Source organism: Malaclemys terrapin, chromosome 5 (assembly GCF_027887155.1).
Source record: "Malaclemys terrapin pileata isolate rMalTer1 chromosome 5, rMalTer1.hap1, whole genome shotgun sequence".
Lineage (NCBI taxonomy): Eukaryota > Metazoa > Chordata > Testudines > Emydidae > Malaclemys > Malaclemys terrapin.
The window spans coordinates 53,938,907-53,954,438 of NC_071509.1; the positions used below are offsets into that span (position 1 = coordinate 53,938,907).

At 40.3% G+C, this 15,532-nt stretch overlaps 1 protein-coding gene across 5 annotated transcripts in view; it reads right to left on the reverse strand.

Annotated features, from left to right (window-relative positions):
• The window catches only part of AASDH (aminoadipate-semialdehyde dehydrogenase), a 43,371-nt gene extending 33,154 nt beyond the window's left edge, over positions 1-10,217 (reverse strand). For 4 of the 5 annotated variants that reach the window (XR_008445068.1, XM_054029591.1, XM_054029590.1 and 1 more), the window contains exons 1-5: positions 10,131-10,217; positions 8,303-8,444; positions 6,214-6,467; positions 2,849-2,969; positions 1,186-1,526 (exon numbers count right to left, since the gene is read on the reverse strand). Coding sequence is in view for 4 of the 5 variants with exons in the window: in XM_054029591.1 (XP_053885566.1) it covers positions 1,186-1,526; positions 2,849-2,969; positions 6,214-6,467; positions 8,303-8,338 (752 nt within the window). In the remaining variant the exon portion in view is untranslated. Of the gene's footprint in view, positions 1-1,185; positions 1,527-2,848; positions 2,987-3,861; positions 3,920-6,213; positions 6,468-8,302; positions 8,445-10,130 lie in introns of all 5 variants that reach the window. The other variant, XM_054029593.1, reaches the window with a different exon arrangement.
• Positions 10,218-15,532: the final 5,315 nt, after the last annotated feature.

Consider the following 15,532-nt stretch of genomic DNA (forward strand, 5'->3'; position numbering starts at 1 on the left):
TTTGAATGGTCTGTGCTCATTCATCAGTGCCGCTCTGTATCTACACTCCATATTGGGCTAGCAGCGTTTCCATTACTAGTATTTTTGAGCAGGTATTTACCAGAACAAAGAAAAGCCAAGAAAACTAGAACAGGAATTAGGATTTAAAGAGGAAAATAATTCCTATATGAGAGCTGGAAGGAGGTATCGGAGAGTCACAAGTTCAAGTTTCTGTATCTATTTCATTTAGAGTACCAGCAATACAATGTCTATATTATGATCAACATGATATCTGGGACTAATAAAATCAGGTCAAGCATGTTAAGAATAATGTATAACCAAGCAAAGTAATAAATATTATTCTATTTAGAAAACGACAAAGAAAGTTTGGAGGGAGAGGGGGAGCCACAAACACATAACAATGGCAACTCATAGAATTTAAGACCAGAAGGCACCATTATGATCATCTAGTCTGACCTCCTGCACATTGCAAGCCACAGAACCTCACCCACCCACTCCTGTAATAGACCCATATCTTCAGGCTGAGTTACTGAAGTCTCAAACCATGATTTAACAACTTCAAGTTACAGAGAATCCACCATTTACACTAGTTTAAACCAGCATGTGACCTGTGCCCCATGCTGCAGAGGAAGGCGAAAACTCTCCAGGGTCTCTGCCAATCTGACCCAGGGAAAATTCCTTCCCAGCCCCAAATATGGCGATCAGTTAGATCCAGAGCATGTGGGTCTTCAACTCCAGTTGGCTTCAACTGTTTGCAGAATGAATTTGTGAAGATTACTTCTATTGTACTAAAATTATTCTTGCCTCAGTCATTCCTGGTAGTTCAATACCATACCTGATACTAGACTTTGGCACAGTCCCCCCCTTAACCACAATTTTGTAATCACCTTATTTTGCAATGTACTTTGTGAATGTAAAATATGATTACTTGCAAGTTAATAAAGCTTTCCAAAGGGCACCAATTCCTGGCTTTATATACTTACTCTTGCAAAAGCTAGTTTTTGCAATTTTTTCCTTTCCTTTACAGACCAGTGAAGATCACCTCCAGTGAGGTGATTCACAAAATATAGCATGACTATAGCAATCAGTAACAAGCAAATACAAGCACTGTTATTTTGAAAAATCTCGCCTCTAATTGTCAGCCATTTGAAAATATAAAAAGGATAATTTGGAAAGTAAACTTACTGAAGATGAAGAATATTTGGCACAATACATTTATGAGGTACTCTGACTATTTTGGGGATCCCTGTAGTTCCGGATGTATGCAAGATGTATGCCAAAGAATGTTGCTGCCTGACATCCGTGTACCCCCTTTGTGATGTCTTTGATTTAAGTTGGTCCAGGTCAGCTACATAATCTGTCTCCAAATTACTTGCAACTTTGGAGAGTCCATTTTTGTCTTCTGCGCCATCTAACAGCAGATTTACATCAACATCATCCCAATTAATTTGAAAAAGAGTTAAACCAACATCATCTATTGCAAAAGAACTCTGGTAAAACCAGCCAGCGTGGGATATTTTGAATTTCTGTAAGAGAATAAAATAGTTTACAGGCAAGTTAAAGGCAAAACTCAGTGCACAGTTTTACGGTCTCTATTCCCATATTGTACTACTAACAATAAAAATAAAAATTCTCAAAAGTGACTAGTGATTTTGAGTGCCTCCACTTTTGGGAGCCCAACCTGAGACAGTTTTAAGAAGTCTGGTTTTCAGAGAGCAGCTGTTTGCTCCTTTTTATAAAAATTGTGGATGAATTTAATACTCATAAAAATGATGATCTAATAATCAGTAGTAAATTAGATGTTGTACAGGTTTTCTCCAAGAATTCTGCATTCTATCTTGACAGGAAACACCTACTGGGGAGGAAAACTGGAAGGGTTCCTGAATACCAATGCCCACCATTGTGGAATGTGTTACAAAATCATGGAAGTGAATAAGTGAACCAGAAAATAAGGTGATGTTTAGAGAAAAAGCATCCAAGTACTTCACATTATCTGAAAGTGTCTGTGACAAACTAAGGTAGATCACCCTTGTCATGCTGGCAAACCAGTTGCCAGTTCATGTCAAGGCCTCTGGGTCTCAACTGAACACTGACAAACACATATCTGGAACTTCCTGTCCCCCAAGAGGTAGTAGGTAGGTTAAGAGGAGAATTCTCCTGTCGATCTAGTGCTGTCTACACTGGGGTTGTTGGTTTAACTAGGTCACTCAGGGTGTGTATTTTTCACAACCCTGAGTGAGGTAGTTATACCAACCTAATTTCCTAGTGTATACCAGGCCCTAGTCTCCAACAGGAGGTGTTATCGCCTGTCCAATAAAGAAGGCCCAGCTTCAGAGGAACTACTGCGGAATATCATCGATTATTATAGGATTGGTTACAAGCATTGTCTTCGGTGTGAGATTTAAAGTGCAACTGACCTTGGGTAAGTGACATCCTTTGGGATTGGGAGAAACCAGTAATACTGTTGTGATTTTGGGCATAAGAGACCATCTATCACAAAGGCAAGCTTAAATAGTTGGTACCCAAGGAGATCGGAGTACCCAAGGAGACTGACGGTCACTCCACATTAAGACTGTAATAGTGCCTGAGGAGTTTATACTTGATAATTGGTTGGTGAAATCTAAGTATAGAACTCCAAGCTAATTTGGGGTTTGTTCCCTGCATCTTAACAGTCTCCCCTAAGGTTGAGAACTCGTTTTTGACCCACTACAGAACAGCTTGAAAACCATTCACTGTCAAAATGAAGAAAATTACATCAGAGCTCTTGGTAAATAAAAGGCAACTAACTCAACTGCTTCAATTTTCTAAATCCCATTTTAATGTTCCTTTTAGGATCCTTAACACTTACATTTATTTTGTCATTCTCAACAAGGATATACCGGAGGTTACATTTCTTCATAAAATAGTTAGATAACACTGGTGGTGCATCTGGATCAAGAGGAGAATATGCAGCTGGAACTTGGAGGATTCTAACAAGGCAAAAATTCTAGTCAATTAATAGCATTGTAAAAGACAAAGAGTTAAACTAGATCTTCATTTTTACATAAATTCCACAGATGCTTCTTTTATGCTATGAGGTTCCTTAGTCTCCAGACATAGGCAGCATATGAGCCTTTCGTTTGGGGAGGCTTAAACGTGAGTGCCGGAAGCTCCCTAGAAGTGGGGGGGGGGGGCGGAGGGCGGGGGGTCCCCGCCGGAGCCTGGATTGTGGCCCAGCCCCTGCTCGCACCTCTTCCCCTGAGGCTTTCCTCCCCCCCACCACTGCTCGCTCCTCTTCCTCCAAGGCCTGGGTACAATATGTAGCAAGTGTGTACATGGAGCAGATGCACAATACATGCTAGGAACATCATCGTTTTATTCTCGCAAGTTCATGAGATCTGGCTTGTGAAGATTTGAATTATATAATCTCTTCCCTAACAAAGACAGATAAGTATCATCCCACTGTCATCAGTTATGCTTCTTTCATACTGCTGTGTTTCTTCAGTGCTTACTATTATCACTACTGTGCATATGAACCACCTAGTGGCTTAATTTACCAAATAAGAATTCTTGGCTTTTTGTCATTATCAAAAAACCCTGAGCATCCAGATTAATAAATGATGGTATATTAATCAGGTTTTTAAAATTCTGCTGAGGTTTCATTTCTGAAAAAAAAAAATCTATTACTATTTGGCTTTCCCTTACAAATTAATTCTCATCAAACTAAGTATTTTGCTAAACAGAACAAGGGATAACTGATTCTAAAACACTACATGAACAAAACAAGCCAAATTTGGGAGAAAGAGCAAATAAAGGGATCAGCAGTTGGTATAAGGGCATGAGCAAAAACAGGTTCAGTACATAAAGCTTGTTTTAACTCACTGTTTTTTTTGCTTTCATCAGTGAAGTTGAGCACGTGCAGGAGAAAATGCCATTAAATCTAAAGGTGCATTACACATGCATGAACAGTTATTAAGTACACACTCATGGGTCAAGGAACTTACAAGTTATACTGGTGAAGTCAGTGGAACCTTTAAGCACTTGTAATTCAGTACACATGTGGGGCATAATGCCTCCCAAAGCACCAAGAATTGTGGCCACTGCTGCACACATTGGTCACATGTTAAAAAAATGTTATGGTTGTGACACAGTTAAAATAAAGAATTAGGAAATGCAAAAGTTAGGATTCCAGCAGTAACATGAATTTAGCCATGATGCACATCCCGTGTTTGATATATTTTATGATTAGGCCTGGAAGAATATAATTTTTATTTTGTTATGATTTTGATAGATGTCTGTTTATTTGTATACATTTTTAGATTATCAATTAAATTTTCACAATTACACAAAATTATGGGTTTTAAGCATTTTTAAAAATCTATTTATAATTTTCCCAGTTGCAGGAAATTATGGAGCAATGGTAAGATAATAACTGAATGACTGATATTGAGATTCAAAAAGTTAAAGCTTTATAAACTGTTAGCACACAAATTGCCAACACCACATGTCAAAATATACAAAGTATACTTAAATTAACAAATCATACCTGTTTTTAAGATTCATTCACTAGTCCATTTGTGAACAAGCCTAATTCATAAGTCTAAATTACTGTTTTTTTCCCTCTAATATGTTCTCAAGCAGTATTTTTCTTACTTTGCCTATCTGTAAATTTTGATTGTGATCTATGGAAATACTGCATCATCTTTTAATATGTAGAGTGAAATCAAGGTTTACTGACATTTACTGATAAAAATCAGATTCTTTCAAACCTATTTCTGATGTATATGGTAACATTTTAAACTAGTTAACCAGAAAACAAGGGAACAGAAAATAGTGCTCATGTGCAATATTGTTGAACTGACAGTAGTGTTGAAGCCTCAACTTTTACATTTCCTCATTACTTGTTATTTTAATCATGCATCCTTATTGTTGCAACTTAATTCTGCATTTCATTTTCTAGATTTTCTTTTAGAGAAAAAATCCAAAGCAAGTTGTTAAAATTTTAAGCATATTATCTTGAATCAGGTTACAGCCAAATTAGATGGATTTAAAGCCTGAAACTTGAACTTAGCCCTAATTGTGAATTAGTACCTTTGTTTGGCTGGGGAGAGTGGGAGAAAAGGAGAGGGGAGTTAACTGAACAGAGGTATGACGGTCTGGAAAAAAAAATCACTATTTAAATTAGACTACATGTTTATGTCTAAAGATATACATTTAAACAAAGATGTGCTGCATATTCATGGACAGTTATGTAAGCCTTGGCTACACTTGCAAGTTACAGCGCTGTAAAGCCGCCCACAGCGCTGTAATTCACTGACCGGCTACACTGGCAAAGCACGTACAGCGCTGTATCTCCCTGGGTACACCACTGCAGTTACTCCACCTCCCCGAGAGGCATAAGAGATACAGCGGAGTGGCTACGACTCTCCCCTGTGAGTGTGTACCAGGAATCAACCTGGAGCGCTTTACTGATCACCTTGTCAAGTGGCCAATCCTCTCCATTGTTGTGACCGGCTGCAGGAATGCGGAAATGCCGGTTTCAAAGCTCGTACCACAGAGAAAAAGCAAACAGTTTGCTGTTTGCTTTGAGTGAGTGAAACGAATGAGCAGGGGGCCGGGAGTTCGGAACTTGCAAAATGGAGTGCTGACACGATCCAAAAAGCACTCTCTCTCCCCACACTCCCTGTCGCACTCCACCCAACCCACATGAATGCTGGGATAGCTGCCCATAATGCACCGCTCCCAACACAGCTGCAAATGTTGCAAGTGTGACCATGCCACTTCGCTGTCAGCTGTCAGTGTGGACAGACTGCAGCGCCTTCCCTACTCAGCTGTACGAAGACAGGTTTACCTCACAGCGCTGTACAGCTGCAAGTGTAGCCAAGGTCATAGATATACACTGGTAAAGGAAACGTAAGCGTTTTAATTGCTTTGCAAGTGAATGTAAGAGCCACAAGCCAAAGTGCTCTGGAATTTTTTCTTTACCAAAACAAAACAAAAACAAACAAAAAAAACCACATCCCCCCTGGATTTACCAATACTGCAATAAGGATGCATAACATTCCAAACAGTTCAGCTACAGCAGTTTATAAAATCAGTTAAAATGGGTCTAGCTACTAGTGCTCCACTGGTTTTAAAGTTTGTTGATTTAAAATAAATAAATAAATAAATGTCTTTAGTGTAGCCTGACTATAGAGAAGACAAAAGGTAAAATAGAAGTATTCAAAGTATTACCCTAAAATCCAAGATGGTAAATTTATTCCAGGATAGCAGTAAAGGCCTATTTCAAACCTTCCTCTGTGATCACAGTAGTTTTGCAGGAAAACTGTTAATTCTGTGGCGAGACTAACAACCTCCTTGTAAGTGTAGAAAACTGGAGGTTTATCATCATATTCATCAAAACATACTGCTTTTCTATCAGAATACAGGCTGGCTGCCTGATGCACCATCTCCTGAAGAGTCATTTTAAGTACATAATCTTCAGTCCCCTAAACAGATAAAAATAATAATTAGAATTCATTGTAATCCTTTATTAATATTATGAATATAAAAGGCAGCTTAGTCTAGTGAAAAATAAATCCAAGGAAACAGCATGAGACCTCTTCTAAAAGCAATTTAAAGAGACTGTGCCCAATTAAAGACTATATAATTTTAAAACAAGTTATTCATATTACAAACCTTAATCTGAATTTTAAAAGTATTTTTTTATTTTACTATTTGCTATTTTTTTTGTTTGCTTACTTTTAAAATTAGAACAATTAAAAAAGTCTATTCAATTTCCACTTTCAGGTTCTTATACTCTAATGTAATGCTTAGATTGCAAACACTGGAGGAAACTATTTTGCCTTTGAGGGCGGAAGGGAAAGAAGTATTTTCGACTAAAAAGGAAATACTTCTACTGGTGTTCAGTTTTGTAAAAGCTTGTGTTTATAAAATGTATATTTTGAATCTTTAGAGATAAACTGAAACACTTGTTTTAAAGAAATAACATTTAAAGATCCCAGTCTTGCCACTGACTTCAATGGAGCCAGGATTTTTTCAACAGAGTATGTCTACACATAAACATTACAAACACACACACACAATATAATTAGAAATTAACTTCTCCTTTATTTACCTGGCAAGAGTTCAATGCTCTGTTTTTCTCTAATAAGGACTGTAGACATCACTATTTCAGTAATCCTTCTTCCCCACATTCCTCGAGTACATAATTATCATATTTGTATGGCAAGTCCATATTTACAGTGTGAGATCTTATGGGTAGGGCCCTACTAAATTCATGGCCATGAAAAACACGTCACGGACTGTGAAATCTGGTCTCCCCTTCCGTGAAATCTTGTCTTGTGTGTGCTTTTACTGTATATTATACAGATTTCATGGGGGATGACCAACATTTCTCAAATTGGGGGGCCTGACCCAAAAGGGAATTGCAGAGGGTCACAAGGTTATTTTAGAGGGATTGCAGTATTGCCACCTTTACTTCTGCGCTGACTTCAGAGCTGGGTAGCCAGAGAGCAGCGGCTGTTGACTGAGGGCCCAGATCTGCAGGCAGCAGCGCAGAAGTAAGGGTGGCAATACCATACCATCCTTACTTCTGCACTGCTGATGGAGACAGTTCTGCCTTCAGAACTAGGCTCCCATCCAGCAGATGCCGCTCTCCAGCTGCCCAGCTCTGAAGGCAGCATCGCCACCAGCAGCAGCACAGAAGTAAGGGTAGCAGTACCGCAACCCCCCTGACACAATAACCTGCAACCCCCCACCCCACCCTCCACAACTCCTTTTTGGGTCAGGACCCCTACAATTACACCATGAAATTTCAGATTTAAATAGCTGAAATCATGAAGTTGACAATTTAAAAAATCCTGTGGCTGTGAAATTGACCAAAATGGACCGTGAATTGGGTAGAGGCCTTGCTTCTGTGTGTTCTCTGTGCAGAACTTATTACACATGTGGACACTATAAAACAAAATAATGAAAGACAGTTAAAGAACTGCAAGGAACCCAGCTGTCTGTATTGATTAGGGACTAAGTTTGGTTTGCCATACTTGTGAAAGTAGTCCTATTGATTTTAATATGACTTTGCATATAAGTAAGGTGAGCAGAATTTGACCTTAAGTATTAGTGATGTATGCTGCTGCAGAAGAAACATGTACAATTCTCAAAAACAAAGCAATCCCATGCATCAAGGGGTGAAGAGATCATAAAGTTTTTAAAGAGGTAATTTAAGGCCATTTAAATAAGTGAAGACTGGTAATAATAAAAACAGAAAAGCACTTTCAAAGCCAAATCTCCTTGGTTTTCCTCATATATATCATTTACTTACTGTTATGAAGGTTACATAGATCCTACTTCTAAACATTTGACGACAAACTCTTCTACATGTTTATAATTGCACAAGTTCAGTTATTTTTGAATCACAATTGTCCACATATGTTGAATGTCATCAAGCTGAAATTCTGCATGAGCTTGAAGGAAACAAACAAGAAAATTTAAGAGTTGATACAATTATTGTTAAATAACTGCTGGAGTTTTCCTGTAGATTATAATTCTACTCCCAGGCAATTTATATTAACTGTAAACAAATATCCACCACAAAACATTACATAAAAATATAAAATAAGTGGCATATTCTCACTGATTTCAAGGCTGCAGAAACAGACCCAATGTTAGAGAAGAGGTTAACTAAAATTTACTAAAGGAAGGATAACCAAACTTTCTCTGTCATGCCTAGGCATTGATTTATATAGTGATATAAATATTATGAGGCATATCCTCAATCCCGTGCACAGGCTTTTGCCTGCTATCACTACTGAAGTGTCTTTTCACCTAACACCACATTTTTATGAACATGGTAGAGGAACACTTCCATATTTTTTTAAACTTACTGTTACAAATAATACTTATGATCACTAAAACAAAAAGCTTTCTGTTAAGGTTAATGAAAAAAATGTTTCTAGTTCTTCAGTTTGTTTTATTTGTGAATTTGCCAGCATTTAGTGTATATGGATCTTTCACACAGTAACATTTTTGAAAAACCAGGAAAAACGTGAATTTAAAACCACAAAAATTGACAGGGGACCAGGAGGAAATTATTGTTTATGGAATTGTTAGCAATATTGAGTTGGCATTGTCCTTTAAAATACAAAGGGAAGATATTTTTGTAACCAAAGCCACAAACTTCCAGTGCTAATAGTGATCACTCCATTTTATGCATTACAATACCTTTATATAAACCATTGTTTTCCAAAATAAAATACATCACCAGATTACTTTTGTGCACGCACACACATCTTAAACTAGGAAAAAATGTTTTTGCAACCTGGTTGGACAAAAGTAACCATGACCTATAGAAACCAACACAAGAATATGCTTCAAAATGACATTTAACTACCTAAATGTATGACACAATCAGTGTTGCTCATTACATCAGAAATACACTGTAGAAATTAGAAATTTACTTAGATTTAATTGAAGCTGATTCATTTATTGAAGCAAAGACTGTTGATAGATTGTTATTTATTCAATTTATTGACAGACCTCAAAACAACTGGTAAGATAGTTAAACACATCTGTTCTCTCCAGGACAGGGCACACAACCCAGCACATCTGGATCCAAGCGCAGACCATCTATTATCTGGCCAGAAACAGAGTAGGACATGCTGGGAACTCTCGTCTCCCTCGGACGCACCTCACATCAGCCCAGACTCTGCAGGTTATTGTAGGCCCAGCAGACGAGAGCGACAAGGTGGGGGAGGTAGTACCTCCTACCGGGCCACGGCCTGTCGGGGACACGCTTCCCAGCGCCACGGCTGGTGTCCCCTCCCCGACCTGAGGGGCGGGTACGCAGGGCCAGCCTCTCTCCCTAGAGCTGTTTAAATCTCCCGCCGGCCGCGGTGGGACCCAGCGCCTTGGCTGCCGTCCTTCGTCCACGGCTCCTCTGACCCACGCGGGGTACCGCCGGGCGCGTGAGGGGAGACGCTGCGGGGCTGCGCTCGTACAAGGGCGGCTGCAACGTGGCTGTTTCATCCCTCAGCCCCAGCAGGGATCTAGCCGCGTGGCCCGGTCCGTTTCCGCCACCCCCACTGGCCCAGGCCTGGGCTGCTCCCCCCGGCGACACCTGCCCGAGAGCAGCCGTCGAAGCTCGCACCCACCTGCGCTCTCCGCCCTCCAGGGCCGCCGCGACGCCATCGAGCGCCCCAGGCTCGCCCCGACAACAGCAATGCGCCACCTTTGATTGGCCGAATGTTCTTTTTCCGATTGACTCCTTCTAGGCAGCTTCGGATTGGCCGTGCTCTGTCCTAGCCCCGCTGTTCCCATTGGGTACTAGCTACAGCATTTTGATTGGATGCTAGGGTCAGGCTGTTCCATGCTCCCAGCAGCTGCGGGGAGACGGGTCTTAGAGCGAACAGCTCAACACCAACCTACTGAATGAGGCACCTGGTATGTGTGGGGGAAACCACAAAGCAGGGTAGGTGTAACTCAGAGGCTCCCAAACTGGGGTTCATGAACCCCTGGGGGTTCACGAAATGTTACAGGGGGTTCTCGGGGGGAAAACATTCCCTAATGGTGGACAGAGCTGTCCCTAGGAACCCCGGACAGCACAGGGCCAGCAGCCTGGAGCCCCTGGACTTCCAAGAGCTAAGCAGATCAAAGGAAGCATATCTATCATACTGAGGCGATTTAAACTTCAGGACTCCTTATAAGAAATGGAAAAGGGAGGTGGATATTTTTTGCTGTTTTTAAAATTAAATAGGCAGCTAGTATTGTTTTTAAAATTATTTTAAAGAACAAGTTTAAGCTGTGTTGTAACTTGCGTTGTTTGCCTCACTACTCAAGACCTGAATGCTTATGTAGGAGGAACTCTTTGAGTTGGCTTCTTAAATACCTTCCTGCTGTTTCAAATATGATACTCCTTGATGAAACATAGGAGCCTGGTCTTAGAACAGGCTTATTCAAAGTGATACAAGCTATGGAAGTGAGATCTTGGAAGAGTGTTGCCATTTTCATAATGTAATAAAAATAATGTAATTATAATAATTAATAGTGTGTAATAAGCATGTCATAAAAACAAATTTTATATTTCCAAGATCACTGCTTTTATAATTTATACTCAGGTAAAGGAGAAAATCCCTGGAAATATTCATTTTTAGGAGGGGGTTCATAAGACTTGACATTTTAGTGAAAGGGGTTCACAGGTTGTTAAGGTTTGGGAACCACTGGTGTAACTCCATCTCCCTCCCCCCCCCCCCCCCCACGGCGGAGATAAGACAGTCCGCTGCTCTCAGCTCGTTTAGAGGGGAGGTGGGGTTTAGTTGAGTGAGTGCCTACCAGGAGCATGTGCCTGGCTGGCTCCAGGTGCACTAGGAGCCCCTCATCACAGGGCATCAGCAGCCAACAAGAACCCTGGTCCCCAGCTGCTGGCAGGGCCCACTCCAGGCACCAGCCTGACAAGCAGGTGCTTGGGGCATCCGCTCCGGAGAGGGGCGGCAGGTCCAGCTATTTGGCGGCGGCAAGTCCCTCACTCCTGCTCCGCGTGAAGGACCTCCTACTGACTTGCCGCTGCAGATTGCGATCACGCTTGTTTTTTGTTTTGTTTTGTTTTGTTTTTGGCTGCTTGGGGCAGCCAAAACCCTGGAACCAGCCCTGGCTGCTGGCACACAAGTCTTTCACTGCCACGGAGCCATTCTTCCAGCCTAAGCTCTGTGTAAACTTAACAGTTTGTCTCTTTCACTAACAGCACTTGGGTTCACTAACAGCTACTACCTCACCCACCCTGTGTCTGCATTCAACAGTCACTCTTGTAAAAAGTGTAATAAAATGACTATGGGGAATATGGTCTTTTATGTCTGATATTTACAGTTCTAGCTCTTAAAATACACGCAGCCCAAGATATCATAGGCAATGACTAGCTGAAACTTCAAGCTGCAGAAATTAGTTTTAGTTGATTACATACATGAAGTGGGTTTTAGCCCACAAAAGCTTATGCCCAAATAAATTTGTCACTCTCTAAGGTAGTACAAGTACTCCTTCTTTCTGCCGATACAGACTAACACGGCTACCACTCTGAAACCATACACTGTCACCAGTATTCAAACTGAAAAAGTTTCAGAAGTGTAATATAACCAATGTTTTTAAAAAAAATTGAAGCAATGTTGGCTATATATAAGTAACTGTGCTGGGAAATAAATCAGGACGTTGATGCAAATTCTTGGTATGTTTGAAAAGAAGGAACACCATAAACAAATACTTACTGACTGGGCCACAGAATCCACTGCAAAGGAGTCTCCTTTATTTTGATAGATGAACAGTGTCAAAGGAAAATGTGGATGGGGAAGGAAACCAATGAGAAACTAGGAAGGGAAAAGTTTAGGAAGCAATTTTAACTGCTTACAAGTAAGCTATCATACAATGCACTGAACAAGAAACATTGTGGACCTGATTTTTCTGAGGCTGGTGTAAACCACAAGTGGAAGTCAAAACCTCTGCCTCCAAATGCAGAGTGATACTATTATAGCCCTTTATAGTCAGATTTTTATATTTTAAAAATGCACAGTTGTGACATTCTGTACCTCAGGGGAAAACCCAGCACCCCCATATTCATCCTTATGATTGTGTGGTATCTAATGCAAAGTTTGTCATGTCATCAGGTGTCTTATAGTAATCATTGTTATAATCATCATAGAATATCAGGATTGGAAAGGATCTCAGGAGGTCTAGTCCAACCCCCTACTCAAAGCAGGCCCAATCCCCAGCCAGATTTTTGCCCCAGATCTCTAAATGCCCCCTCAAGGATTGATCTCACAACCCTGGGTTTAGCAAGCCAATGCTCAAACCACTGAGCTACCTCCCGCCCCCGCCAATGTTATAGGTTGTAATTTTATGTATATAGTTATGAGGCTGAAAATGTGTCCTCATGGCTTAAAGCAAGCCCATGCAAAAACTCTGCAGGAGCAGAGGGGCAGTTCACACCCCCTCATGGCATGTATGGGACAAACCCAGCCCAGCCTCACAGGAACAAAGGACACTGGTCTAGGCAACAACAAAAGGATCTGTTTAGACTCTTAAGTGAGTCACTCCCCTTCCTTTGGTCAGTTTGGACTGTGATGAAGTAATGCTCAACTGACGCAGAAGTGGTGGTGGGTGCAAAGCTAAGAGAGAAGAACATGAAAAAAAGGGAGAGATGTTTGCCACGCTCTTCCTCTCTTTTCCACCTCCATTTACAGACACCAACACCAAGCAACTGAAGTGCTGATCAAAAGGGAGAGCATCTAAGTTTCTAAGGGCATTGGAAGTGTTAAGAGCAGCTTAGAATGTGTTGTGCTTTTATTTCATTTGACCAAATCCGACTTGTTATGCTTTGATTTATAATCACTTAAAAAAAAAAATCTATCTTTGTAGTTAATAAATCTATTTATTCTACCTGAAGCAGTGCATTTGGTTTGAAGAATGTCACTCCCCCTGGGATAACAAGCCTGGTACATATCAATTTCTTCATTAAATTGACGAACTCATATAAACTTGCAGCGTCCAGCGGGCATAACTGGACACTGCAAGACTGAGGTTCCTAGGGTTGCATCTGGGACTGGACATATTGGCTAGTGTCATTTGGTTGCACAATCCAAGGAGGAGCTTACATGCCAGGGGCTGTGCATTAATAGCCCAGGAGTGGGGGTTCTTACACCAGAGCAGGGTAAGGCTGGCTCCCAGAGAGTCAAGGATTGGGGTGACCTACCAGATCACCGGTCCAGACAACACCAGGGGAATGTGACAACAGAATATGGGGAAAAGGAGAATATTTGATCTTTAAGTGTTAAGGCACTAGAGAATCTGTCCTGAATGAAATCAGAACCATGCTAAAATGTACAAACTGTGTTTAAACAAAAAAAGAACAGGAGTACTTGTGGCACCTTAGAGACTAACAAATTTATTAGAGCTTAAGCTTTCGTGGACTACAGCCCACTTCTTCGGATGCATCCAAAGAAGTGGGCTGTAGTCCACGAAAGCTTATGCTCTAATAAATTTGTTAGTCTCTAAGGTGCCACAAGTACTCCTGTTCTTCTTTTTGCGGATACAGACTAACACGGCTGTTACTCTGAAACCTGTGTTTAAACAGTTATCAGAGTTAAAAGTAACAATGGTAGTCAAAACATTCTAGGGTACATGCACAAATTCTATATAATTTTGTTTGCCTAAAAGCAGTAGACTAATAGTTGGAAATGCAACTTAGTGTATTTCTCATGAAAACTCATTCCTCCACTCTTCTGCAGTTTTTACAGTACTCTATTGACTTAACATATCATGCCGCTTACAAGCTAAGCAAAATGTTATTTTACTTTTGATTCTACCTGGAAGGCCCATGTATAAAAAACACATTAGCTTAGACCACAGAATTTTTAAGGATTTATATTGAAATAAAATAATGAAATGATGGAGAAAGTTAGCAACTTTGCAATGCAGGTCTAATCGTACTTTCTAGGTTTGTAAATATCACAACTAGTTTTCCCTGTCATATCCCAATGACATCTACTAAAAGCAATTATGCTGGGCCTCAATATCCTTGAAGAAGATATCAAATTGGAGAGGTTTTTCATGAGATATCAAATTAGAGAGGTTTAATATTTCCCTGAGTCTTCTGTTTTTAAATGTCACATGCTATAAAGATAGTGTTCACTGAATGTGGACACATTAGATGTAGCAGCAAAGAGTCCTGTGGCACCTTATAGACTAACAGACGTATAGGAGCATGAGCTTTTGTGGGTGAATACCCCCTTCTTCGGATGCCAATAGATGTAGATACATAGCTTGAATATAAAGGCCTTTTAGCAACATAAGCAAAAAAACCAAAAAACAAAAAAACCCCAAACACTTAGGGACATCTCCTGTTCTTTACAATAGAATATTCCACAAAGTACTAGATAACAATTCCTTGGAAAGCCATTTAACTCTTCAAAAAAAAAAAGAAAAAAAAAAAAAAAAAAGCAAACGTCACATTTTTCTTTTGCACTAATACTGTTTGATAATTAGAAATTATTTTGTATGATCCATGATCTGTATCCTAAATTGGTTTTTAAATAATTTACCAATTTTGTGAATAAGCCTAAAAAGAACATCAAACTTCCTTGACAAGGTTAAAACAAAAAATAGTTTAGCTGGGACAGCTAAGGGCTGGTCCACACTAACCCCCCAATTTGAACTAAGATACACAACTTTAGCTACGTGAATAACGTAGCTGAAGTCGAAGTATCTTAGTTCGAACTACAAGGTACTTACCGCTGGTCCACACGCAGCAGGCAGGCTCCCCCGTTGACTCCACGTTCTCCTCTCGCAGAGCAGGAGTACTGGTGTCGATGGTGAGCACTTCCGGGATCGATTTATCGCGTCTAGACAAGACGCGATAAATCGATCCCAGAAGATTAATTGCTTACCGCTGAACCTGGAGGTAAGTATAGACGTACCCTAAGTAATCCAAAAGACTAGGTGGTTTTTACATTACACATCCACGAGGGAAAAAAAACCCAAATAATAAAAGGCACTATTGTCCATGATTTTTATT